General features: G+C 35.2%; 3 protein-coding genes across 3 annotated transcripts; all 3 read right to left on the bottom strand.

Annotated features, from left to right (window-relative positions):
• Positions 1-3,401: 3,401 nt before the first annotated feature.
• On the bottom strand, positions 3,402-19,684 carry LOC658557 (endocuticle structural glycoprotein SgAbd-1). Its single transcript, XM_964935.4, has 3 exons — positions 19,425-19,684; positions 19,101-19,369; positions 3,402-3,757 (listed from the first exon to the last, which is right to left on the bottom strand). The coding sequence occupies exons 1-3, from the start codon at positions 19,611-19,613 to the stop codon at positions 3,445-3,447; spliced, it is 771 nt and encodes a 256-aa protein (XP_970028.2). The 5' UTR covers positions 19,614-19,684; the 3' UTR covers positions 3,402-3,444.
• Positions 19,685-21,902: 2,218 nt separating this feature from the next.
• Positions 21,903-24,489, bottom strand: LOC103315019 (cuticle protein CP14.6). Its single transcript, XM_008202625.3, has 3 exons — positions 24,353-24,489; positions 24,136-24,293; positions 21,903-22,296 (listed from the first exon to the last, which is right to left on the bottom strand). Exons 1-3 carry the CDS (start codon positions 24,359-24,361, stop codon positions 21,960-21,962), a joined length of 504 nt encoding a protein of 167 aa, XP_008200847.1. The 5' UTR covers positions 24,362-24,489; the 3' UTR covers positions 21,903-21,959.
• Positions 24,490-26,017: 1,528 nt separating this feature from the next.
• On the bottom strand, positions 26,018-27,059 carry LOC658769 (pupal cuticle protein 36). The gene is made up of 3 exons (XM_008202626.3): positions 26,921-27,059; positions 26,593-26,876; positions 26,018-26,544 (listed from the first exon to the last, which is right to left on the bottom strand). Exons 1-3 carry the CDS (start codon positions 26,927-26,929, stop codon positions 26,103-26,105), a joined length of 735 nt encoding a protein of 244 aa, XP_008200848.1. The 5' UTR covers positions 26,930-27,059; the 3' UTR covers positions 26,018-26,102.
• Positions 27,060-27,306: the final 247 nt, after the last annotated feature.

Below are 27,306 nucleotides of genomic sequence, written 5' to 3'. Positions count from 1 at the left end.
TTTGATCGTAAAATAAATTGTGTGCGGAACTACTTCTCAGCGCGCAGAAATCAAAATGCAATTTTTTTTTCAAAAATCGTGTATAAATGTTTATTTTTCAGACTATTTTGAACACATAATTATGTGTAGGGTTGTATTTTTCAAAACCTATATGTCGCGGAAAACGTCTCTAAAGTTTAATGATGTTTTGGACAAAAGAAAACTTAAAAAAAATTAAGTTTACGTTGAAAAAAAATATTTTTTTAAAGTTTTCTTTTGCCCAAAACATCATTGGACTTTAGAGACGATTTCCGCAGCGGCGTAATACTATTAATTTTAGTTATTAGCTGTTTCAAAACTTATGTAAACGCTATCGTCGCATTTTACCAAATTATTTTACATTTTACATTTTACCCGTAATCTGCACTTGCTTCTCAATAACGTACCACTGAGTTGGTGCGCCAGTTTTTGAGCATCCTATATGTAACAAGTTCTCTACCACACACCACTGAGTTGGTGCGCCAGTTTTTGAGCACGCTGTATACGCCCGTAAGTATACTTTAATTACGTTCTAGGAAAGAGTAAATATTTCTTATATTGCAGAAAGTGATACATAAGTCGAAAACAGCTAAAATGTGTTTCCCAAATTTCACATAACTTTACGAAGCGTGCGCCACATATACAAAAGTCGCAAAACACTAGATACAACATTACACATTTAATTAACGAAGTATCTAAAAATGGTATAATTTCTTAAGGGATGAACAAACTAGGGAATAGTATCCACTTCTTCAAGAATTTTGATCGAGTTCGTATCGGAATATGAATTGTTGAGTGTATCTTCCACTTTATGAGAAACACCCTGTATTCATCAGCCTTTCATATGTATACCTTATCATATGTAGGTATACCAATGTAATTATGAGCCTTTCTTAAAGTTTCTTTAAATTATTTCGATTTGAAATTGAAATTATGTCGTCATAATAAATGTCGCATTTGCGTTAATATTAAGATCAAATGGTTTTTCATTTTTAAGGTTTAAGTGATACTTCCTGAATTTATGAAATCTTGACGAAATTCCTCAGATGTTTCGCGAAGTTTAAGACAAAATTTAATTTTAAATTAATTAATTTAAGTTTTTTTTTGATTTTGTGCAAGATACGAGGCTTCTACGATAAGAGGTGGTAGTGACGTCCGATTTTTTTCTTTTGAAGCGATTATCTCGCTTTCATCTGAAAAGAACTTACTGGTATAGATCGAACGATATATTCAATTTCCGTTATAACATAAAAAGGGTAAAATAAGTTGGCAATGCCTTTAATAAAATAGATTTATACTTTATTTCCTGTATCTATTTAAAACTTTAAAATTCATTAGCTTGAAAATTACTCCATAACGACGACGTTCGGTTAAAAAAACCGACCGGTTGCAACGAACAAATTCTGAGGTCTCTGGGGTTTCTCACATTCCACTGTATTATGGCATCGCTCTCATTTCAGTAATAACAGTCGTACCCAACAAAGACTTTTGTGGACGTATCATTTGTGTCATTCATTTTATGTTATTGTTTTAAGTTTTTCATCTTTTTCGTGGTAGTACAGAGCACCCATTTTATTTGTTCCCGCCTGAAAATTTTTGAGTAGACAACACAATAAACACTGCACAGTTAACTTCGTTTTAAGTTTCATTCTTTTTAATTTAGCAACAAAGTGAGTAAGAGTAACAGCATAAATGTCATTGTTCATGCACGATGTGTCATCGGTGTCATCGTACACATGTTTGAAAATAATCAAAATCAAATGACGTTAAGGGTTAATTTAATAAAAATACACATTATGTTTTGACATACAATAAGGATCTGCAATAACAAAACAACATACTGTAGTAAGTGTTTAACCTGTGTCTCTTCCCTTTCATCAGTAAAAACAACACTGAATAATGTTTTTTATCATTGTGTAGCTGTAACCTTATAAAAATTCACAAAATTGCAAACGGCGGGAAAAATCTGTTTCAAGTAAAGCCTGAACGTGATAGGAATGAAATCCGTTTGCCTTTAAAATGTTAAAAACGGACCCTTTGCTCAGTTCTAGTTGTCTTTCGATTTGTCTCTGGCTGATATGAAGATAATCAGTTAGCGTTTCAGTCACAGCATGGTCAGGGCCGGTTCATTTTCTGAAGTAGTGCTGTACGACGTCTAATTTTTTTTTCTTAAAGTCTCCCGTTTCATGTAAATTGATTTTGAGTTTTGTAAACATATTAATCAAACTGTTGCTTCATAGTTTCAACTGAATGCTCTCACAGCCATTATCATGTCGCTTTTTACGGAATTCGAATACATTTTTAAACGGCAACAAGTCAACCAAACTCAACGTTATGATGACAATAGTTGTTCACTGTTAATTATGCGTTACTTCTAAAAACCAAAATTCTAAAAATCTAAGTGAATTGTATAATGGGTTGCATATTTTTAAAATTTAAGGCGGGAACAGAGAAAATGGGCGCTCTGTATGTATTAATTTGATGATAATTTTTCTTTATTCTTCGACACTGTTTAAATTTCCTTTTTTTCTCCTGTGTAAGGAAGTTTTGACAACTATTTGGCATTTCTCAGTACGAAACGTCAGATTATTTTCAACAGATTTAAAGCAATTTTAATCCTTGTTGGGTCTAATTCGTGTAAATTTCGTGTAAATCGGTTCATTTTTTTCACTTCGTGGATGATAAACCACTCGTTTTGACTCGTGGTTTGATAATCCACTTGTGACATAAAACGTCCGATTTACACTCAAACTCGTTAAATAAATAACTATTATTTTGTTTTCTTGTTAAACACGGATTCGTTTTACAAGAGAGTAACGAAACCTCGGTCTTCGGTCTGTATAACATTTAATCGTTATTTACGTCACTTGGACTCGGGTTCGAGCTCTATAAGAGAATGCTTTCGAAAAAGTTTTGCTTCGTAAATATGAAAAACGTTCAAAGGCGGTTCAAATTCGCAAAGTTTTACAAATGCTGAAGTTATTATTAGTACAGTGTACACTTTCATTCAAATAAATACGCGTAATAAGATGTGGAGTGGCTGAAGTAGGTAGCTACATTTTTACGAGTTCTTTCAACTGAATCTCTTCCGGTTTAAAATTTCCTTATCAGTAATACCGCAAACTTCTAAGTTGGATTATAAAAAGTTTGATTATTCAAATTCGTTAAAACATAACTTTGCTCTTTCCATGTAGTAGAGCAGGTCACTATATTTAACGCCCGTTGTTGCATTATCTGCTTTTTAAAAGGAAAACTTTACAAAGAATTTTCATTTCGAGCGAATTTTTAGCCGTAATGAACCTTTAATGAAATATTCGCATATTTTAACTCTTCCTGTGGTGGCTTTATTTTTAAACGGATTAGGGGTGAAAAACAGGCGAAAATGTCTTGAAAAATTTATTGGGAAGCACCGGTTTATTTCATTTATTAGTAGTGGTATCCGCCACTTCGCTGGAAGGAACTCGGTGCCAGGTATTTCCTGCTAGGCTCCGAATTGGAGTATTCTGCTCTGGAGTTAGCCTCCAGAGACCTCTGGATGGCGGCAGGTACTGGAGGCGGCGTGGGAAGATGATCGCCGGTGGCCCTAAACCCGTTCTCGTCCGCAATATAGCTAACAGTGTAAGTAACTCCGTCGGGGCCCGTGTACGAATAAGTGCCTTGTACGACATTGGCTTCCTCGTTCCCCAAGTTTTTCAATTGGCCGATTTCCTGTTGACTGATGTGGTTTTCCGTTTCGTATCTGAAATAATTATTTTCGTGGTTTTATTGACTAGATCCGAACGAACGCTTGCAGTGATAAATTGTACGCTTGATGGCCACAAGCAGACACAACTTTTTCACTGACGGCTCGGATGCTTCAGTTGGGCACAGACGAATTTATTTTATTATAGGTTTTTTACGAGGTTTACTTTTCCCAAAGTTTCGAAACAAAAAGCGAAGGCCGGTGATAAATGGAACCGGCACAAAACGGGAGAAATGGGTGCGTAAATGCCCGACATCTTACAGGTTTTTTTCACGGGACCATACTTCAGAGGACGTTGATTTTTTGCCAAGTCGCAAATTAAACGCGGTTTTCTTCTTCCACCACCAATAGTTGAAGAGTTATTGGTTTATGTTATGGAAAATGATCCAAAGAACGAGTGACAAGTTTCGAATTTTGAATGTTTGAGACTGAATAAAGGCAGATTCAAATGTTTTTTTATTTCTCCTATTCGGAAATAAAATTAACTAGACGCCCTCTGGTGATGACTTTTGAACTATGTCGAAAACAGTAAAGAAATTTTCGTAATTCCACATTTAACTGACATTTAATGAATTGTTCAACAATTTTGCGTGTATAGTGTTAATTACTTACAATAGAAAGAATTACTTTAAAAGTACGTGGTGGTAAATACTAGCGTTCACTTTGGTTCTGTGGTTTTTCGTGGTATAAAGTGTTTATTGTTGGAACTTGAAAGTGGATAAAAAGTGAAAAATATTTAAATTTTGATTACAAAGTGTTATCAAACAGTTGTCTAATTAAAGATTATAAGTAATGGATCACAGCGAACACAAAGTTTGGCTCAAGAAACCAATAAATTAGTGAAGTGTTACGAATTTTAGGTTAGAATTTTCCAGTGAAATAATCATGAAATGCTGCGGTAAATCTACAAAACTACAATAAAGATTAACAACTGCTGATACATTTAAACGTAATTTATGCCAAAAGGTAAGCTTTTCAATGTCTTTGTAATAATTTTCCAATAAAGAAAGTGAACCAAACAGTCATTCGTTATTCGTGTTTTCCTCGTCATCTCTCATTTGTCCAACATAAGTTTCTTGCATCAAAGATGCAATAATCATTCCGCATAGGCAATGTAATAATTGTGAAGCCCCAAAATTCGTACAACGCTCAAAATATCCGAATAAACATTTTCCCGCCATTTATGGTTACTGTTTTCGACCTAGCTCAGTGGCGCCCCCAACGGTAATTTTACTTCCGAATATTCGGAAATAAAATTAACTAGACGCCCTCTGGTGATGACTTTTGAACTATGTCGAAAACAGTAAAGAAATTTTCGTAATGCCACATTTAACTGACATTTAATAAATTGTTCAACAATTTTGCGTGTATAGTGTTAATTACTTACAATAGAAAGAATTACTTTAAAAGTACGTGGTGGTAAATACTAGCGTTGACTTTGGTTCTGTAGTTTTTCATGGTATAAAGTGTTTATTGTTGGAACTTGAAAGTGGATAAAAAGTGAAAAATATTTAAATTTTGATTACAAAGTGTTATCAAACAGTTGTCTAATTAAAGATTGTAACTAATGGATCACAGCGAACACAAAGTTTGGCTCAAGAAAACAATTAATTAGTGAAGTGTTATGAATTTTAGGTTAGAATTTTCCACTGAAAAAATCATGAAATGCTGCGGTAAATCTACAAAACTACAATAAAGATTAACAACTGCTGATACATTTAAACGTAAATTATGCCAAAAGGTAGGTTTTTCAATGTCTTTGTAATAATTTTCCAATAAAGAAAGTGAACCAAACAGTCATTCGTTATTCGTGTTTTCCTCGTCATCTCTCATTTGTCAACATAAGTTTCTTGCATCAAAGATGCAATAATCATTCCGCATAGGCAATGTAATAATTGTGAAGCCCCAAAATTCGTACAACGCTCAAAATATCCGAATAAACATTTTCCCGCCATTTATGGTTACTGTTTTCGACCTAGCTCAGTGGCGCCCCCAACGGTAATTTTACTTCCGAATTGCAGTAAAAATTATGTAGTTGTTCTTTTCGTTAGTTTTCACGCATGCTTCACAATCTGTGTAATTTTTTTTTATAAAAAAATATGTCAAAGGCCTATTACATCGAAACATTATCGTAATCAGTGTGTCAAAATTATTTTCTCAATTACACCTAAATTGCTTGTCCAAATAAGATTAGAGGTAGGTAAACCTATGTAAAATGATCTGGGAAATCGACTGGTGTTGAGAACACTGCAAAACTTTTGCTGGTTTTTAAGTTAGCAGCAAATAAAGGGTGCTCTAACGAGTTGGAAAAGTCCGTTATTGATCTTCAAATATTAGAAAATTAATCTTTTTTTTACAAAAGCCTGAGATCCCCTGACTCACCTAAAATGATTTTGAAGTAAAGTTTCCGAAATTGGTTATACATTAATAATACAAACATATGTTTTTTAACAATGATGATTTTTTGAACATAATAAAAAGTTTTTAATCGATTTTGCTTAGTTTTAAACTAAAGGTAAGATATTGCAATATTACTTTTTTAGCTGACTGCAATCACGAAGAAAAAAAAGATGAAGAGGTTTGTTTTAAGTTGAATAACTTAGAAAATTTTAAATTGAACACGCTATTTATCATTTCCGCATATAAATTGTAAATTGTCTCTTTAAAATTAAAAACATTAGCAGTTGCGTGTCTCTTCTGATTTTATTCAAAAGACACTTATTAAATAAAACTTAATAAAAATTATTAACTATTGTTTAAGTTGTCAAAATTTTTAGGCCATTATTCGTCATTTATTAGAGTGAAATAATTAAATATATTTATGGTGAATCTTTAAATTCCCTTATAAACCCTCATAAGCAAAATCAGAAAAATAAGGTGTTCCATTTAATTTTTTTAAATTATTCAACTATTAATAAATGTTTTAATTTTTTACATTCTTAATTGCAATGCGCTAAACAACCGGTAATGATTTAAGATTGAACTTTCCCTTTTAATGTGATGATTTTACTTTTCTAGGATTCTTAGTCTCTGTATAATAATTTTTTAAAAAGCGTGTTTTCGTCAAAAAATGAAATAATTTTAAATAATAAATTTAACGGATTTGCGACTAATACTACCAGAACTATTGCCCCATAAATGCTTGGGGTGCCGGAAATCGACCAAAATCTCGACTAAAATTGTAAAAAATTAAAATTGCCACTACGGAGATTTTTTGGACTTTTGATTTTTTAGAGAGTTGTAAAAATATAGCAAAGCGCATAAAATGCTTTTGAATTGGTTTTGGAAAACAGTGAGTTTTTTCGAGTTTTAGATGCAAAAAATTCTCGAAAAATATTAGATCTTAAAAATATTTCAAACAGTATCGTGAAGGTATAGTTTTGCTTAGTTTTTGAAATAATGGTACTTTTCTGACGAAAACGCATTTTAAAGAGAAATTATTACACAAAAGCTAAGAACCATAAAAGGGTAAAACTCTCAAAAAGTTAAAACTTTAAGGGTCTGTTTATTAGTTTAATTTAGAATTAAACTAATTCTAAATTTAATTTAATTTAATTTAATTTAGAATTAACCTAATTCTAAATTTAATTTAATTTTATTTAATTTAGCGTTAAACTAATTCGAACTAAGTTGCCATTTAAAATTGATTGACAAATGTCAAGCTAATGTCGAATTAAAATTTGATGCAATTAAAATGTTCTGTAAACCGGCTCTTAGACCTGGTTTACAGAAAGCTTCATTAAATTTTAATTCGTTGTTAAAAGTTAACATCACGAACAGACCAATCAAATTTGTGCGATTTGGTCACGTGATCAGTTAATCACGCATTTAATTGTAGATTAAATTTTTAATGACGCTTCTATAAACCGGCCCTAAGAGCCGGTTTACAGAACATTTTAATTGCAATTAAATTTTTGCGATTAACTTGACATTTGTCAATGCATTTTAAATGGCAACTTAATTCAAATTAGTTTAATTTTAAATTAAATCTTAATTTCGTTTTCTGTAAACCGGCTGTAATATTACTTTTTTAACTCACCAAAACAGTTAAGTATCTCTACTGATTATTCAAAAGACTTTTATCTTTAAATATAAAAAAAAATATTAACTATGATTTGAGTTGTCGAAAATTGAAAATTTTAGCTAATAAATAAATTCAATGTTACCTTTAAACCATTATTCGTCAATTATTTGAATTAAATAACAAAAATTTTAATATTTATGGCGAATCTTTAAATCCTCGTATAAATTCCAACAAAAGATTCCTGGTGGGTTTACTGTGGTTATGGTATGGTTTAGTATAGTAGAAACAATGCTCATGAATAATGTTCATTGTTGTTGAAATTAACTTTTCAAAGTCTAATATTTTTTTAGTTATTAACTTTAGGCATTCGAAACTGTTTTTGAATAGAGAATTTAATAATCTTGAGAAGCAAAAGCAAAAAATAGGGTATTCTATTTAACTTTTTCAAGTTATAATAATATAATTGTAATAAATTTCTTAATTTTTTACATTCCTAATTGCAATGCGCTAAGTAATCTCGGTACGAACTTTCTTCTCAAAAGTGGTGAAAGTCCTACTTCTCTAGGATTCTTAGTTTCTGTGTAATAATTTAAATATGTTTTTGTCAAAAAAATTAAATTATCTCAAATAATAAACTGAACGGGGTTAGGGCTAATACTACCGGAGTTATTGCCCCACAAATGCTTGGAGTACTAGAAATCAACCAATATCTCGACTAAAAGAGTTTTTTATTTTTGGAGTTTAGGTTTCTTTACAGGGTTCTAAAGATATAGCAAAGTTGCAAAGTGCATACAATGCTTTTGAATTGATTTTGTAAGACATTGATTTTTTTCTGTAAAGCTGAATTTGTATATCAAAAATCCTAAAAAAAAATTAAATGTTTTAAATTGCATCGTCTTCTAGACGTAAATGACGTGCTGAACATAAAGATATAGTAAAAATGCTCTAGGATAAATAGTTTTTGAGTAAAAGTTGTTTAAAATCGTTGAAAATCTAGGCCCAGTCAACGTTGTTCACCAGAATTTTAGACGAAATTTTCCAATTTTTTTTTGTAAAAAACTAGTACACAAAATATTTTAAATGAATTGTGGAATGGGCTTGAACATACCGTTTTACACTTGGACTTTTAGTTTTTGAGTACAAGAACAAAAGTTTCTGCACCCGGAAACTCTCCAGCTTTGTCATTCTGTAGGAATATAATAATGAACTCAGGCCGACTTCTGTTTTTGGAAAAACGCTTAACGTCGGCTTATTTTGTTATAAAGTTTAATTGTGTCTGTCGGTTTATTTTGTAACAAAGTTAATAATTGTGTCTTAGTATAAAATTTTGTCGGAGTTTGATTAAACAAGCATTGAAAAATAATGTGGCGGGTTTTTAAGTTTTATTTATTTTTCTATTATGAGTTCCAAAAGGCCTGAGCAGTTTTTCCCACTACAGAGCGAATAAATTTATTTGAACGTAGGATTTCCGGCTATGTTGCGGAAACAGTTATGTCCAGGAATAGGAGTGCAGTCAATTAAAGGCATTGTTAATTTTTAGATAAAAGAGTATAATGTTTAAAAGAAAATAACTAAGGTTAAACAATAGTTACAGCTTTGAATGGTTAGAAAACTTTACAGGATACAGGTAAAGAAATCTGAATCGTTAATCATTGTGTTGAATCTGCATGGATTAACATTTATTACAAAGTTATAGTATTTATTTAACAAATAAAATGAAACAATTAATTAAAGTTTTTCTGGAGGAGAGTGGTATCAGTAGTGTCACAAAGGTTAAAATAGGATAAAAGAGCACAACCATAATTTCAATTAATTTTGAAGACGGCCTGACAACACGTAATTTAGATAAGATGTTCGAAAAGCGTGTCATTATTTACACGGTCTATTTACTTACAAAAATTTTAGTTCATCCCGGTTATCCTTCCAATAAATCTTAAAATTATTAGTTGGAATTTGTTCTTCGATCGTAATTGTATGTTAGTATCCGAAATATTAGGTGATTAATCATTTTGTTGAAACAATCGGATTTAAGAAAAATAACACTTACAGCTCATTTTCCAAGAGGAACTGGTAGCACCAATTTCACAAGTCCCAACACCCAGAAGTAAAACTTCACAAACCGTCACGTATAGTAATTTGATTCACTTGGGATAGTGACTATGTATTCGAAAGTAGTAAGTCTGAATTATTGGATTCTTGTTTTGTTGGTCAGCTTTTATATCCAAATTTTGTCCAGCTTTTGTTATCAATTTACTAATTTATGACTTTGTTTTCCGGATCTAACAAAATTCCATGAACTAGCCCTAACCTTTTGTGTTAGTTTAGTGAAATTATCCACGATGACGAGCGACTTTCTTTGTTTAATGTAATAATTTTGGAATTTTTCTTAATGTGTTTAAATTTTTATCAGTAATTTATAGTTTTATTTTTTTCTGGTAATTGCTCCCCTTTTTAATCTAATTGACGTAAATATGGATCAATTGCGACATTTGTGTATTGCTTAATTTTGAAATAAACAAGGGTCTTTTGGCCCGTCACAACCACTCCCCCCTCAAATCAAAAACATGGGTTCTTAAATAACCCATGGCTTTTCCTTATACTTATTCTAAACATCCTTCATTTCCTATTGGAATCGTTACTAATGTGAGTGATTAATTCTGATACCAAAAACAATTATTCCATTCCAATAGCAAACTGTAGGATGGCTCGGGTTTACAAGGGTTGATACGTTCGGACAACTATTCGCGTACGCGGTCACTTTTACACACACTCACTTCTTTGCACTCACCAATGTTTGCGTAGTGAACTTCTTCAACAATTTTGGGTAGTTTTTTTACACATCGGCAACGGTGGTGAGGGTGTTTTGGTGGAGGCTGTAGTTTGGCTAATATATCAATGGCTTCTATCGCTTTCTCTGGAGTGAAGTGGGGTAGCAGAGTGAACACAGCTCTTGGTGGAGAATGCGGTACATCGTATGGTACATCCACTCTGGTTGGGGTTGTTTCGTTTGGTGGGTCCTCTGGGTCAGGTGCTATGCTGGAGCAACGATGATACGTAGGACCCTGATTTTGGTTTTGAACATTGTGTGTCTTTCCCTGTCGTGAGCTTTTGATTATGTGGCCCAATAAAAGCAACCATAGCAAGAACACTAATGCAGTAAACGTGAGAAGAACTGGAAGAATCCACGGCACTGTATGAACAGGGTATTTCAAGAAGTTACTGAATGAGGTGTCTGGAACCTTTGGACAGGGTTGATTATAGAGAATAGTTTGCGTATAATCCGTTGTAAAGGATTGAGGACTTCTTCTCACTGCCTGGATCTCGTATTCGGTTCCACATTTGAAAGCGAGTGGTATGGGGAAATCTTGCGTAACCACAATGCCCCATCTCTTAGATTCAGTTTCCCTCCAAGTAACATCCCATGAGCCTGGCAAAGGGTGTGGCTCTTGTGTGGCAATGGTTAAGTTGATTAACCAAGGGTGGTCCGCGATAGGTTGGATCACTGGATACCAATTCTCATGGTGGTTTTGGTAACCCTTTGAGTATGGTGTCCCATGGGTTCTAATTCCATGACGCTTCCCTTGCTATAAGGTATTATTCATCCCAAACCCCTTGTGTTTCAACAAAATTTCTATATTTTTTTTTTCTAATAGTTTCTGTAACCCACTATTAATTTCAATACAATTTTAAAAACCCAATGAATATCTATAATTTCCAACTTATTTATATAGCTATAGAGTGACCTTTTCTATTTACTAAATATAATTTCTATATATATATATAATTTATTTTTATTGCAATTCTCCCCTTACTACTGTTACTAATTTCAATTTAAAATCCACGTCTATTTATGAAGTTTTGAAGAACTATCTTTAAAGTTTACGCTCCGGGATGAACTCGCACTTAATTCTGGATAAATATTTCGCGAATGTAACGCGTCAAGGCATGATTCGGATTTACTTAAAGTTAGTGGTTCATTCTCAGCAACAATATTTGATAATGGAATAGCCGAAGTTTTAAGTCTTTTATCTAAATGCCGGGCAACCTCCTTTGAGTAGTTTAAATGACCATCCATGTGTTCGATGTATAGCAATAGCATTGATGACTACTTCAAGTAACCACTTGAATACTCTCCAGATCATTGCATTTCCGCTGCTGGTATCGGGTGATTTTTCCTGATGTTACATGCATCACAACCTTCACAATATTTTCTCACGGCTTCTGTCATACCCTTCCAATAAAACTCTCGCTTGAGTAATTCAGTTGTTTTGGTGCGTCCACCATGGGCCATAAAAGGAGAATCATGGTACAATTGAAGGATTCTTCTTTGCATTGTTTTGGGCACCAATAATTTATCATGTCGCTCTCCATCCAGCCGTTCCCTGTAGCATAATCCATTAGGAGATTGGTAGTATCCCTCTTGTGGTAACAAGGATTGAATGTCCTTATCTTCGCTTTGGGCTTTCTTGATCTCCTCCAGATTATAGATAATTGGAGTACAATCCTGTTGTATGGCTTGAATCGACATTTCCTCTTGCGGGTGTTCTAATCGGGTAAAAGCATCAACATGATGTTGTTTTCCGGGACGGTATTGAACTTCAAAGTCGAACTCGGTTAAGGACATAGCCCATTTAGCTAAGCGTGAACTAGGTTCTTTTATTGTTAAGAGGTATTTTAAAGGTCGATGGTCCGTAATTATAGTAAATCGAGCACCTGTCAAATAACAACGAAAGTATTTGACAGCCCAAACAATGGCCAACGCCTCCCGTTCAATCGTGCTGTACCTGGTCTCCGCGTCCTTCAAGCTTCTGCTTGCATAACAAATTGGATGTTCGATTTCGTATTTTTGCGATAAAATTGCACTGATAGCAATTCCCGACGCATCTGTTGCTAAAATGAAAGGCCGTCGAAAATCAGGATACTTGAGTACTGGTGGCGTGATTAAGGCTTGCTTAAGGCTATTAAACGCTTCATCCTGTTCTTGCTTCCACTGATACTTAGTGTCCTTCTTGACTAATTCTGTTAAAGGTTTGGCCTTAGTTGCAAAATTATGGATAAATTTTCTGTAAAAACCACAGAGTCCTAAGAAGGCACGAACTTCCTTTTGATTCTTAGGAATTGGGTATTGTTCAACAGCCTTTGTTTTCTCTGGGTCCGTTTTTACTCCTTCGGCAGAAATTATGTGGCCTAAGTATTTGGCTTCTTTAAGCATGAAATTACATTTAGTCGGCTTAAACTTTAAATTGGTTTTTCGCATTCTTTCAAATACATTCCTTAATCGCCTAAGATGTTCCGTACAATCCCATGAGCTGAATACTATAACGTCATCCAGGTAAACCAGACATTCCAGACCGACCATTCCCGAGAATGTCGTGTACATGAGCCTCTGCCATGTACTGGGTGCATTTCGTAGCCCCATCGCCATTCTTTTAAATTCGTAATGTCCTGTGGGGGTGCTAAATGCACTGATTTCTCTGTCATCTGGGTGAAGTTCAACTTGAAAATAACCACTTGCCATGTCCATTATGGAAAATAGACATGAGTCGGTTAATTGATCAATAGTATGTTGCAATAGTGGTAAAGGGAAAAAGTCCGGTTTTGTAACTTTATTTAGTTCCCTATAGTCGATACAAAGTCTGAATTCTGATTCCTCTCCTGGGTGTCGTTTTTTCTCCACTAAAATCACCGGAGCTGACCAAGGCGACGTGCTTTCTTGAATAATATCATTGTCCAGCAAGTTTTGGATTTCCTTATCCAAAATGTCCTTTCTATGATAAGGTACTCTGTAAGGTCTTTTCGCAATTGGAGGTACATCTTCTGTAATAATTCTATGTTTTACTTCCGTGGTACTGGTTAATCGTTGATCTGGTACACGAAATATATCATAATATTCCGCTATTAATTCTTCAAATTTTTGTCGCCACAAGTTTGTGTCGTGACGAGGGTAGTTTAACGTTTTCAAAAGTTCTTTAACTTCTGCAGAATCAACGGTGAGTTTCCTAGTGATGACTTCTTCTTTTTCTTCACTCAGGGTTTCTTCCACGGTATATGCCAATCCAATTACCTCACCTTTTTGTATTATAATGGGAGCATGATTAGGATTCAATAATTGAACATTTATTTCTTTTCCATTTTTGATGAGAGCGCGAGCCGTTAATATTTTGGGTGTTTGCTTCTCGTGGGGTTCAATGATGATTACGTCTGATTCTAAGGGTTTGTCAAGTAAGCCTACACATAGTACGCGACTTCGAGCCGGCACTAATATTTTGGTCAATAATCGAACTCTGGTCGTATTGTCAAGTGCATGGTCTGAATTTATTTCTTTTCTACTTTTTACGGAATTCAGTTCATCTTTTATCACGTTTGGTACCAGGGTGGTAAAAGATAGACTTTTTCCTGCGGATGTATGTTCATTATCTTCATCCATAATCGTCTTTATACTCAATTCATCTTGTTTTAACTTCCTATCAAATTCTATCCGGATAGCTTCGTCATTACTCTTTACGTCACTTGTACCAACAAGATTATCCTCCGGTCCGTTAAGCTGCTCCTTGCGGTTTACAGTGGTCCGAGGGTCCTTTGGTGCATTAAAATCGAATCGTATTTCTTCATCTGTGTCAGCGAGATTATCCTCCGGATCGTTATGCTGCTCCTTAAGGTTCACAGTGTTCCGAGGGTCTCTTGGGACATCAAAGTCGAATTGCACGTCTTTAATTATGTCAACGAGATTATCCTCAGGATCGTTAAGCTGTTCCTTAAGGTTTACAGTGTTCCGAGGGTCTCCTGAGACATCAAAATCGGTGACCTCTTCATGGTCCACCCAATCCTTATTTACTCCAAGGTTCATCAAATTCTCACTTACATCTCGAAAATTATTCATATTGGCGCCAACGTTAGTCATCACATCCGCGTGCTTCAAGCCGGCAATTTTTCTTTTCGTTTATCTGCGAAATTATCTAAATCAATCATGCGTATTTGATCTTCAGTTTCTAAAGGTATCCTGTACCCTAGAATTTCGACCATCTTTTCTGACCAGCAAATGTTTACCTTAAATTCATGTAAAAAATCCAACCCTATTAAAATTGAACCCTTGAATCGTATTGCATTTTCTACCACGATGAATTTATGTCTAATCACAACATCATAATCTATGTGTATGTCCAAGTCAATTTGTCCTTTATTTGTTATAATCGCTCCCTGTACGTCCTTAAGTATGAAATTATTTCCGGTAATTGTTTTAAGTTGATCCGAGGTCAAAACAGAATATTTGACGAGCGAGATATCTGACCCAGTGTCGATAAGGGCTTTTGACTCGCGTTCATTAATGATAAGAGAGATGGAGTTGTGTTTGGAAATCTTGATGTTGCAAATACGGGGATAAGAGGTATTACTATCAGGTTTTAATTCCTGGTGCGGGCCGCACCGTGCGATTGGGGCACGGCCCTGTTCCCGTTTAAAGGCGCGTTCCTATTTTCGTTGCGACCTTGCCCTCTTGCCGTATTTTGTTGGCGATTACGCGAAAAACAATCCCGACTGTAATGACCCGGTTTCCCGCAGGTAAAACATACGCGACATTGCGATTTAAGGTGTCCCCTGGCTCCGCAACCGAAGCATGTAATTTGACGATATTGTTGGGATTGATAAGAGCGCCTCTGAACCTGCTGTTGACCGTGACCGGATTCCGTTTTTTCTTCAGCATCTATCCCTCGTTGCATTGTTTTCTTCTTCAGCCGGTCCTCAATTTGCTCCTCGAGTAGGGCTTTTTCGACCGCCTCTTCGAAAGCGTCGGGGTTAGATGACATTACTCGTTGTTGTACTGGCATTGCCAATCCCTCCAAGAATTGCTGTAAACATTCGGCTTGCAGATTGGTCCTGGCCCATCGATCTCTCGCTTGATCTCCGGTGCGTTTAATTGTCGCTGCTCCCAACATCTGCAGACGTTCAGCGAATTCGGTAACAGTTTCGCCAACTCGCTGTTTGCATTTGCGAAATTGATGCAGTGCGTCCACGGCTGAGATTTTTTTCTCGAAGCGGTGAACCAACGCAGCTTTTAATCGGTTCCAAGTGCAATCGATGCCTCGTAGTTCTTCATTCCACTCGACCATGCGTCGAGCTGGTCCTTGCAATTTCAGACGAGCCACCTTGACCATTTGCAATTCTGTCCACCCCTCTAACTCTGCAGTATCTTCCACAAAACTAATAAAGGTCTTTACCGACCCTTCACCTGAATATGTGGGTATCAAATGAGATGCGGCCGCCGCTGACCCTAGTGGTCCTCCAGCCCTACCGTCACCTCTCTGACGATTGAGTTCTGGTCGAGGATTTTCACCTTCACGATGATGGTCGTCATCATTGTGAATCGAAGGTTGAGAACCGGACATTTCGTCTTTGTGAATGAACGCAACTTTACCGGCCTAATATATATATATATATATATTTTTGAAGTTAATTTATATTTTGCAACTCAGAATTTTCTAAATTTCGCAGAAATTTTATTTGTTTTCGCGATCCACGAATTTTAATTTATTGTGTCCGTTTGGATACGGCACCTACAAAGGAACGGATGCATTAGATTGTCTTATCTTAATTACAACGATGGATTCATTACGAGTTCAGCTGTAAAATTCCATATTTTTCAGCCGTTTTTGATTTGAATTAAAGGTAAATATCGTAACACGAACTTTATAAAAAAATTTTAACGTGTGGATCATAGCATTATCGGGAATTTTCACAATTTTTATCCTCCAGGAAATTATTTTAGTGTCTGGTGTAAATGTTTCAATAAAAGATAAGGGACAGTCACGTGACACTACCCTTCCTCCTTCCAACTCTGTGTTCTTAAAAAGTGTTTTCAGTTTTAATTTAGTTCAGTTCCACCACTCGATTTATAAAGAACTAATAATGGGTAAGTACCATCTTATTTTTGACTAATAGTGCAGGTGATAGTTTGTACCTTTTGTTGCTTAATATATTAATATTTTTATTATTATTATTTTATTTTATTTTTAACTGCTTATTGAAAAATTATTTACTGATTTTATCATTAATTAACTATTTTGTCTCTTGTAGTAGTTTGATTTAATTATTTTATAAATCTCTTGAGCCAAAACTTAATTAATTTCCAATAACCATCATGTCTGGATTTAATCGCAATATGTTTTTTTTTTTTTTTTTATATTAATGTTTCTCCCTATTGTTCTAGCACAACCCGCCGGTTATTACGGGGACTATGATATGAATTTGGTCCATAATTATGCCGGATTGACCGATAACACGGTCGACAATATTCTAAGTAGAATCCCTGCGGGGACCTTTGACTTTGTAACCCGAATACACATCCGCTGGTGGCCGGCATCACTCCCACCAAGCCAGGCCTTCTTGGATTTTTTCGTTGAAGGAGATCTGGCCGTTGGCGTAGATTATGACTTTGATGGCTTGATCATATTATTTGTGAGGAATCGTACTCCACAATAATTTTATATTGATATATATATATCTATATATATATTATATTTTTATATTTTTTTTTTTTATTTTAGTAAATCATTAGAACAATTTACTTGTGTATGATTTAGTAATCCATCCTGCAACTAATTATCTTATCTCAAAAATAGATCTTTTAAATTTAGAGTCTACATGACTAGGTTTTTAATTTATGAGCTGAACCTGACTCAATCTATTATTAATTGCCAAATTATTGAAATGGAACCCCTTTTTTTTTTTTTTTTTTTTAAACTAACTTAAAAAAAATAAGAATTATTCACTCTATTTTCCCACCCCCAAGTTTTCTTTTATTTTTATAAACAGCCCTTTTTCAAAATAAAGATGCAATTAAGCCACAATTATTTTATAAAAGAACCTTTGATGAAAATTTCGGCGTGATAGTGATTATGATAACACATTAATACTGGGTTTCCAAAGCGCCAAATGAAATAAATACTCATCACTCTCTTATCTAAGATTCGACACAACCTCTGATCTCCTTGCTTACTATTGACGACAAACATGCTATGACCTAGTTTTTCAATTATTTCTTTTTCCACAAGATTTTCATGTAAGAAAAATTTTTTTTTTTTGAAAAATTCTCCCAAACATAACTGTGAATCCTACTGACTGCGCCAATTCGTCTGTGGCGGGTTTTTAAGTTTTATTTATTTTTCTATTATGAGTTCCAAAAGGCCTGAGCAGTTTTTCCCACTACAGAGCGAATAAATTTATTTGAACGTAGGATTTCCGGCTATGTTGCGGAAACAGTTATGTCCAGGAATAGGAGTGCAGTCAATTAAAGGCATTGTTAATTTTTAGATAAAAGAGTATAATGTTTAAAAGAAAATAACTAAGGTTAAACAATAGTTACAGCTTTGAATGGTTAGAAAACTTTACAGGATACAGGTAAAGAAATCTGAATCGTTAATCATTGTGTTGAATCTGCATGGATTAACATTTATTACAAAGTTATAGTATTTATTTAACAAATAAAATGAAACAATTAATTAAAGTTTTTCTGGAGGAGAGTGGTATCAGTAGTGTCACAAAGGTTAAAATAGGATAAAAGAGCACAACCATAATTTCAATTAATTTTGAAGACGGCCTGACAACACGTAATTTAGATAAGATGTTCGAAAAGCGTGTCATTATTTACACGGTCTATTTACTTACAAAAATTTTAGTTCATCCCGGTTATCCTTCCAATAAATCTTAAAATTATTAGTTGGAATTTGTTCTTCGATCGTAATTGTATGTTAGTATCCGAAATATTAGGTGATTAATCATTTTGTTGAAACAATCGGATTTAAGAAAAATAACACTTACAGCTCATTTTCCAAGAGGAACTGGTAGCACCAATTTCACAAGTCCCAACACCCAGAAGTAAAACTTCACAAACCGTCACGTATAGTAATTTGATTCACTTGGGATAGTGACTATGTATTCGAAAGTAGTAAGTCTGAATTATTGGATTCTTGTTTTGTTGGTCAGCTTTTATATCCAAATTTTGTCCAGCTTTTGTTATCAATTTACTAATTTATGACTTTGTTTTCCGGATCTAACAAAATTCCATGAACTAGCCCTAACCTTTTGTGTTAGTTTAGTGAAATTATCCACGATGACGAGCGACTTTCTTTGTTTAATGTAATAATTTTGGAATTTTTCTTAATGTGTTTAAATTTTTATCAGTAATTTATAGTTTTATTTTTTTCTGGTAATTGCTCCCCTTTTTAATCTAATTGACGTAAATATGGATCAATTGCGACATTTGTGTATTGCTTAATTTTGAAATAAACAAGGGTCTTTTGGCCCGTCACAATAAAGACTCACTCGAATCGGTAGTTTCCATCCCCTGAGTTGTCATTGTCGAATCGAAGTATAGCAACAGGTGCACCCCCTGAATAAGTCCTGGCAGATGGTGCGTTATAAAGTTGCGATGGAAGCGGTCCAGACGCGGGTGGGACGTAAGACGACCGACTGCTGAAATCTGGAGGAGTTAAAAGCCCTCCACCACTGGCGGTTTTCGCGCTAACAGGGGGCAAATACACGTTCTCCAAACGGTCGGCCACCGCCGCACTAACCACAAACATCAAAGCTAACTGAAAATCAAGATTTGTTCCCTCTATGAGCTACCTAAAGACGGACAAGACTCACCGCCAGTTTCATGATGCGTTTGTCTTCCAAGCACTGATTTTTGTGATGAGCATACAATAAATCGCGAGCTTTTATAGATAATAATCGAGATGGATCTGATTTCGGGAGCAAGGATTTCGGTTTCAAGGTAACCATAACAGTGGGCTCATCTTTGTTACTAAAGGTGTGGAGAACAAGGAAAGGTTTCATTTATCGTAAGTGACCTAGAATTGCGGATGATTTGGTTCAATTAATGCAAATGCCATCATTTTAATCTTAAGGCGGTTGCCTTCTAAGGCCAAACGGCTATTAATTAGGACCGCGGAAAATTAGCAAATTGAAAATTTCGTAAACGCTCCAAAACTCTGATAGGATCTTAAACCGTAAATGTCTCACAGATCAAAAGGTCACTACAGAAAAGGAAGCAAAAATCCAAGTGGGAGGTACTTGAAACAAGTGGAAAATCGACAGCTGCACCTTGACATTATCATCCCAATTTGCTACACATCTTTAATTATGTAACAAACAATCTCATTTTTATAATCACCGGCACTTTATCAAGTAAACCTTAATTAGCAAGCGGTAATTAAGCTCAAAACGCGTTCAAGAACGTGATTTTACTATTTTTTATTGACTTCGTTTTGTTTTTTATGTTTTTGTTGCATGTTCCCCCAAATTGCGTCAAAGTGTGAAAGCCATGCGATAAAATTAAACAAAAGTCTCACAAAACTGTTCCATTTGGGACGTATGTTGTAAAAAACTTGAATTAAACGTTTTATCCTCGAGAAGTTTGAAAGCGATGTCTACTTTGAAACTGCGTCAGCACAAGCCTTTGGGAGCTTCTTCCGAACCGAAAAATGCTTTTAACCAGACTAGTGTTTCAGTCGAATTATTAATCGAAGCAACATCACTTGAATATTCAAATTGACTGATTGATGAAAAACTTGCACACGACAGCTGAACAGTGTTTGTTTTGTTATAATTGGCAAATAGCGATTGAACGAGATGCTTAATCGTCACTCGTCTATTTTGGGCGAGAACCGGCGCTACATCCATTAAACTTTCACGTCGGTTTTTCCCCCGTTTTTTAGCAATTTTCAGTGAAACGACACTTGCTGAAAATTGCAGAAGATATTCAAGATAAAACTTTAAATCAGTCACACATCGAGGAAAACTTAAATCGTCTTCAAACACAACGCTCCGAAAATATAAATAATAAACGAGACGTTGCCATCAACCCGAGATTTATGTCCCACTTGGAGTTGATATAGACATAAATTACAAGCCTAGTTTATATTCCGATCGTTAGTTATCATAATAATATTGATTTATTATATTGGCGACTATAAATAAAGCTTGCGAGTCTCGTAAAAATTTTCATAATCTCGTTAAATATTTAGTGATTAACTTAAGCGCGCAATTTTTCACTTGAAATGGTTTAATAATGAGAGTACTTAGATGAATTATGGATAGAAAAATTTCGCAGCAAATTCTTTCGACAAAGAGGTTAAAACATGGGGAATGATGGATGAATGCGCTGCTTGCTGCAGAATGTGATCAATTTTGTTTCTAAGGTCAGATTTTTTGATATGTGTTCATGCTAACGACCGTTTAAATATCCCAAAAGTGAAAAAATCTGATTCCTTATTACGACATGCAAACCTAACCGCAAGCTATTGTTTCAAAAATCGAGCTCCGAATTATGAAATTCACCCTTTCATTATTATTTCAAACGTGAGGTCGATAGCTGTGCAATTAGCGATTAAGTCAGAGTCAGCGCTTTTCCTCCTGCCGGCCGATTTGCACTTCCGAAGCTAAAATTAATTTTGTTTGGCCAAGTTTAATGGCACCAGCACTTCAAACCGACCGAAATTTATAGGTGCCGTCACCTTGTTGGCGTTTTGTTGGTCTGAATTCGGATTGAACGAAACAGCAGGACTTTATCCCCGAAAAGAATTTTTCAATTAATTAATACGGGGGGCTAGGTTCAGTGCTTTGTCGAGTAAAAAAGTCTTTGTTCTCAATTGTTGTAACGTTTTTTATTGATATACAAATAAGTGGGGCAAATCTCTGGCTATATATGTCAGGATTTAATCCTTTATTGTCCTATTGAGCTCCGCAATCGGTTCAGCTGGTGCATGTTGAAATGAAACAAATTTCTACAGGGCTGGCTTTGTAATCCAAGGGTAAGGTTTTGCCAGTTATTCCCCGGCACAGCTATAAAAGCATAAAATTTGAATATTAACAAACTTTGGCTGAATTAATTTGTTAATTCATATACTTAGTAACTTTATTCAGCTATTCACTTTTAGAATTATCAAACTAAACGGCAGTGATGAATATAATCCTTTCGCTTTCACGCTCCATAATACCAGATTTTCGGAGATAAAACAGACGATGCTCACCGAATATTACAACTAGCACCAGTTTTGCCCGATTTACGAAACCTGTACTCTTCAAAAATGTCGCAACGCGATTACCAAACGCAATAAAACACCGTTTCGTGTGGATCTTTGGAGACTTTATTGTGTCAATAAATATTAATCTAACTAGAATTTAATAACCCTTGTAATTATTTTGTGGTCTGAAACCCCGTGGCGGCCCTTGTTCCGGTTCAGGTCTGTATTGGCCGTCATCAACGTGTCCTTGCGCTTCTTCAGCAGCATTCTGCTGCACTGCTTCGGCAATCTCAGCAGGAACTGGGGCTGCAGTCGGGATGTGATCCCCCGAAGCTCTAAACCCATTCTCATCAGCGATGTAGTTCACGGTGTAAATGACTCCATCAGGACCGGTGTACGAGTAAGAGCCCTGGATTACGTTGAATTCCTGGTCGGTCCCTGCGTTTTTCACTTCGCCGATCTCCTGCTGAGTGATCTGGTTCTCAGTCTCGAAACTACAATGGAAAATATGAGTGAACGAGTGCCCTTTTCGCGATTTTTACTCACTTGGAAAAAAATCTCTCAAAATTAGAAAATAAGCCACAACTTACAGACAAATTAAAAGGTTCAATGCATACAGGCTGATTCTTTTAGAGCCTACATTAGAAACTTTTTAACTTCTAATATAGCTAGAGTTTTAACACTTTGTATACAATTCAAATCGACCATTCTGAGTTCAACTAAATTACTTTCAAAATGGCTAAACTTCCGAAACTACGAGAAATTGGCACCAACTTTGAAATTCTCAATAGTAACCACTCAACTTTATTGCATTTTTGAATTCGCTTTTTGAAACTCTAATATAATATACCCTGATAGTGGTTAGTACTTATCTGTCATAGTTTTTGACTTATGTCAATTTTTTTGTAACAATTTTCATTTAAAATATCACGCTCCGTGAATTCTTTATAATAAGTGAAAAATATTTTTACACTTGATTGCCAAAGGTTTGAAGGCTTTTCTTAAATCTTCAGTATTGTCAACTATGATTTTTTGAAAATGATAATTAAAAAATGATTATAAAACAGTTTCTTCAAATAAAATGGCCCTGTTTTTTCAATGGCAATCAAAAGAACATCAATTTGTGCAGGATTTTATTAATATTTTCTATATCTATCTTTTGTAGTTTTGGCAATAAAGGCAAAAAACTGAATTTTAGGTCATTATTTTCTTTTAAATCAAGTCAACTTTGAAAAAATACGACAAAACTCTGCTAGCTATTAATTAATTTATTAATTTATTGTTCACCATTTTCATTCAAGAAGTTTAAAATTCGATGGGAGACTGACTGAGTTACTTTACTTTGTACAATTTGGTCACGTGATCAGTTAACACGCATTTAATTGTAGATTAACTTAATGACGCTTCTATAAACCGATTCTAAGTTATAATAAACTATAATTAAATATTGTTTTACTGCTTATTCGATAAGCAGATTAACTTAATGACGCTTCTTTAAACCGATTCTAAGTTATAATAAACTATAATTAAATATTGTTTTACTGCTTATTCGATAATGTACCAGCTAAAAACTAAATAAAACTTTGAAGTTTGACAATTGTGACCATGTTGCAAGGTTTATTTGATTAACTATAAAAATTACGAAGTAAAATCTGTTTTTTGTGATTTTTTTCAAAAACTGTAAAGTATAGGACGTATTAATATTAATATTGCCGTTAAGAAAATAGAGTCGTTCCATTTAAAATACTGAGTTATAGCAGTTTTTTGATAACCATTTTGAAAAAATCATACTATCCATGAATTTTGACAGTTGACAATTTTGGAAACTCTTGAAGACTCTTCAAACCTTCGGTTACTGAATGAACCAAAAATTATTCATTTATTGAAAAGGGTTCAAGGGCTGTGATGTCTTAGATAAATGAAAAAAATTGACAAATGTCAAAAATTATGACAGATAAGTACAAACAACTTGACTAAATTTTACTTAGCTTGAGAAGGTGAATTCAAATATGCAATAAAAATGTGTAATTACTGTTTAAAATTTCAAACTTGGCGCAAATTTTTTGAAGTTTCGGAAGATCAGCCATTTTGAAAATAATTTAGTTGAGCTCAAAATGGTCGATTTGGATCGTATACAAAATTTTAAAGCTCTAGTTGTATTAAAAGTTGAAAAGTTTCTAATGTAGGCCATTAAAGAATCACCCTGTATATTTCGTGAATAAACCGCTGGTTTAAACTAGGTTTCTTGGTGCATTTCTCTGTTGTCTGTGCTTCATTGAAAATAGGGAAAGCCGTGCCCTTGGTGGGTAATTAGGCACTTTGTGCAAACTTACTCGAACTTGTATCGTCCGTCGCCCCTGTTGTCGTTGTTGAGTCTGAGGATGGCCGGGGGCGGCGGCGTGGGGCCGGTGCGAGCTTGCCCTTGGGGCTGCACGTAATTGTTATCCAGGCGGGCAGCTGAGGCAGCGCAAACGAAAGCGGTGAACACAAGCTGGAACAATAACAAAGAGAGGATGCATCAAGTAATTGTTATGTGATGAGACGACTTACCAGTTTCATTCTGTGGCGTTATCAAGCAAATGATGCCGATTTGGTGAATCCTTTCGCTTTTATAGCATCGGAGATGAGAGGTGTTGTGTGTTTTCGGATGATACATTTCTTTTTCAGAGCGTTTCACAAGAACCCGATTTTATTATTATTGACATTTTGGAGGGAATTGCGACATTGTGAGTAGGTGGGGCGCGATTTGATACATTTTTAAGTAAATTTCAAATCGTCGCGCAATGAAAGTTAAATCAATTAAGAAATGGTTATTTATGCAATTTCGGATACGAGCCAAAATTAAGCACATCTTCACGGTACTTTAACCGCAGCTATTGCGGATAAGTGCCACGGGGAAATGGGGAATAAAATAAATAAAACATGTCAGCAACTGAGGCTAAATCACACATACATCAAAATCCATTTCGCAATAAAAGCTTCCACATTATTCTACTTGCTCCATTTTATGTTTCTTTTTATTGGAGGCGATTAGAACGAGTATGAAATCCGGACAATTACTAATTCTGCGAAATTGCTTAATCTCATCGTAAGGATTTAAATAATCTTGTAACATTTTAACTGCAAGGAGAAATAGAAACTGTGTGTTATCTTTATGTTTCCTGATTCTTGTTGTGTTATTTCGGAGTAAGTTCTATTGGTGGGATTTTTCTTTACTGGAAATTGGTCGATTAAGATCACCGAAGTAGAACTTGAAGGAAATAGAAGGGATTTATGTACAAAACGTTTTACCAGTTAACACAGTGTAGCTTTGCACATTTTCATCAAGGGAAATAAACCACGTTTTAGCAATTTTTTGCGCTGATATTTTCGCTTAAAAGCTTTTGCTCCATTTTAATGATTTTGGAAACTATGGTTCTAAACATGTGCAAAACTGAAGAAAACAACAATTAAATGCGAGATACAATCCAGCCGCAAAAACTACAATAGAAATTGCAATTTTGCTAGTTAGGTGTTGCACAATTAATTGTAAACGTATCATCTTGGTATTTTTGCACGTTTGTTGTCATTGTATCTGATTGTAACAGAATGTGAGAGCCGTGAAACAATACTCATTCATTTACATATCGAGATGTGTCCAATTTTACGCTACACCGAAGCGAATCATAGTATAAAAGCGGCGTCTGGTTTGAATTCCACTACAACGTAGATTTTGTCAACACGGTTTAAAAAAACGCATCAGCGATTGAAGTCTGTCAATAACGTATCAGTAAAACCATGTCAAAGTGTTTTCTGCTTCACGAAGCACATTGGCGGGATAATGTAAGACGAAATTGCAATGCTCTGGATTTGTATTTTGTCATTTAGCGAGATAACTTCCCGCTTCATTACTCCCTTGTTATAATTTCGGTGAGAAACAGGTGCCGAATTTTCTTTTTCTAAGCTTGAAAGCTTCAAGTGAAATTTATTGAAGTTTAAAATTAAATTTTAATATTGAAAAGTTTTGTGTATCAATATTATTTAATATCGCTAACGTCCGAACTCCAAAGTTTAAGAAATTGAAAGGTTTCGAAGTTTTGCCCTGGAAAGATAATTTCGTTACATATTTACGATTGCTTCATTGAATTTGGAAAAACTTTATTTTAATTAAATTTAACATCAAAGAAATTATGGGGCAAATCGTTTTTGCAATTTGTTTAAATAAAACCAGCAAAATGTAATGAAAAAATTGCTCTATTTTTGTCATTTTCAACAATAAATATATTATTTAATAAAATACAGCCTTGATGCAGTCGATTATTTAGTATCTGTATCCACCTGATCCCGCACTCGAGCTAGGTTTGGGTCCAAGGTATTGGTTGGAAACCGCTCCAGCTCCTCCTGAGAAAGCTCCGCCACTTGCAGCTCCTCCTGAGAAAGCTCCACCACTTCCAGCCCCACGTCCAGCGCCTTCACCTTGATGCTCAGCTCGATATTGCCCATCATCTACAATACCGGCAGCTTCATCGGCAGCGTTTTGCTCCAGAGATTTCAGAATTTCGGCAGGAATTGGGGGAGCAACAGGAAGATGCGCTCCTTCAGGTCGGAACCCATTTTCATCAGCTGTGTAGGTGATACTGTAAGTAGCACCATCGTCACCAGTGTAAGAGAACTGTCCTTGGACCGCGCTGATTTCGTTATCAGTGCCTGGGTTTTTCAGTTGACCGGATTCTTCATGGGAGATGCGATTCTCGGTTTCGTAGCTGTGAAATTTTTTTTAAACTTATGTAAACTATTGAAAAAAAACAAACCTGTATTTGTAGGTGCCGTCCCCGGGGTTGTCGCTGTCGAAGCGCACGATGGCGATTTTGGCGTTGGCGGAGACGGGACCGCTGCCGCCGAAGGCGGCGGCTCCACCGCTCGGTCTGGGGGCGGCGGCTCCACCGCTGGGTCTGGGGGCGGCGGCTCCGCCGCTCGGTCTAGGGGCGTTGAGGAAGCTGCTGCTGCCGCCGGCGGTTTGGGCACTGCTTGGCGGCAAGTACGTGTTTTCGAGGCGAGCTGCGGTCGCAACCGCCACCGAAACTAAAACCAAAAACTAACAGCAGAATAAAATTTGTAACTAGGTACTAATTCTCTTACCAATTTCATAATTGGATGAGTAACTAAAAGCGAATGATTTGATATGAGATGCCTTTCGCTTTTATAGTTCGAGTACCGAGGATGCGTCGCATGGGATGATATACTTAATTTAGGAACATTTCACAATTTTGTATTCAAGGCAAGCGGGGTTAAAATAAGTAATTTTAGTCATTCTCAAGAAAGGTTACGTATGATGTAAAAATATATCGGTGATTATTATCAAAAAAATTTAAATATCCGAGTAATTGGGACTCGAGGCGATCCCAAATTCTATATATCACGCCTCAGAGATTTAATTAGCTGATTTAACTGCTAATGACAGGAAAACTAGTTCTAATGTAGCATTGAGAAGCCATAAACATATTTCATCTTAACTCGCCCAAAAA

The sequence above is a fragment of the Tribolium castaneum genome, chromosome 4 (genome assembly GCF_031307605.1).
Source record: "Tribolium castaneum strain GA2 chromosome 4, icTriCast1.1, whole genome shotgun sequence".
NCBI classification, from domain to species: Eukaryota; Metazoa; Arthropoda; class Insecta; order Coleoptera; family Tenebrionidae; genus Tribolium; species Tribolium castaneum.
The sequence above is the reverse complement of the archived record's forward strand: the minus strand, read 5'-3'. Positions and strand labels throughout refer to the sequence as shown.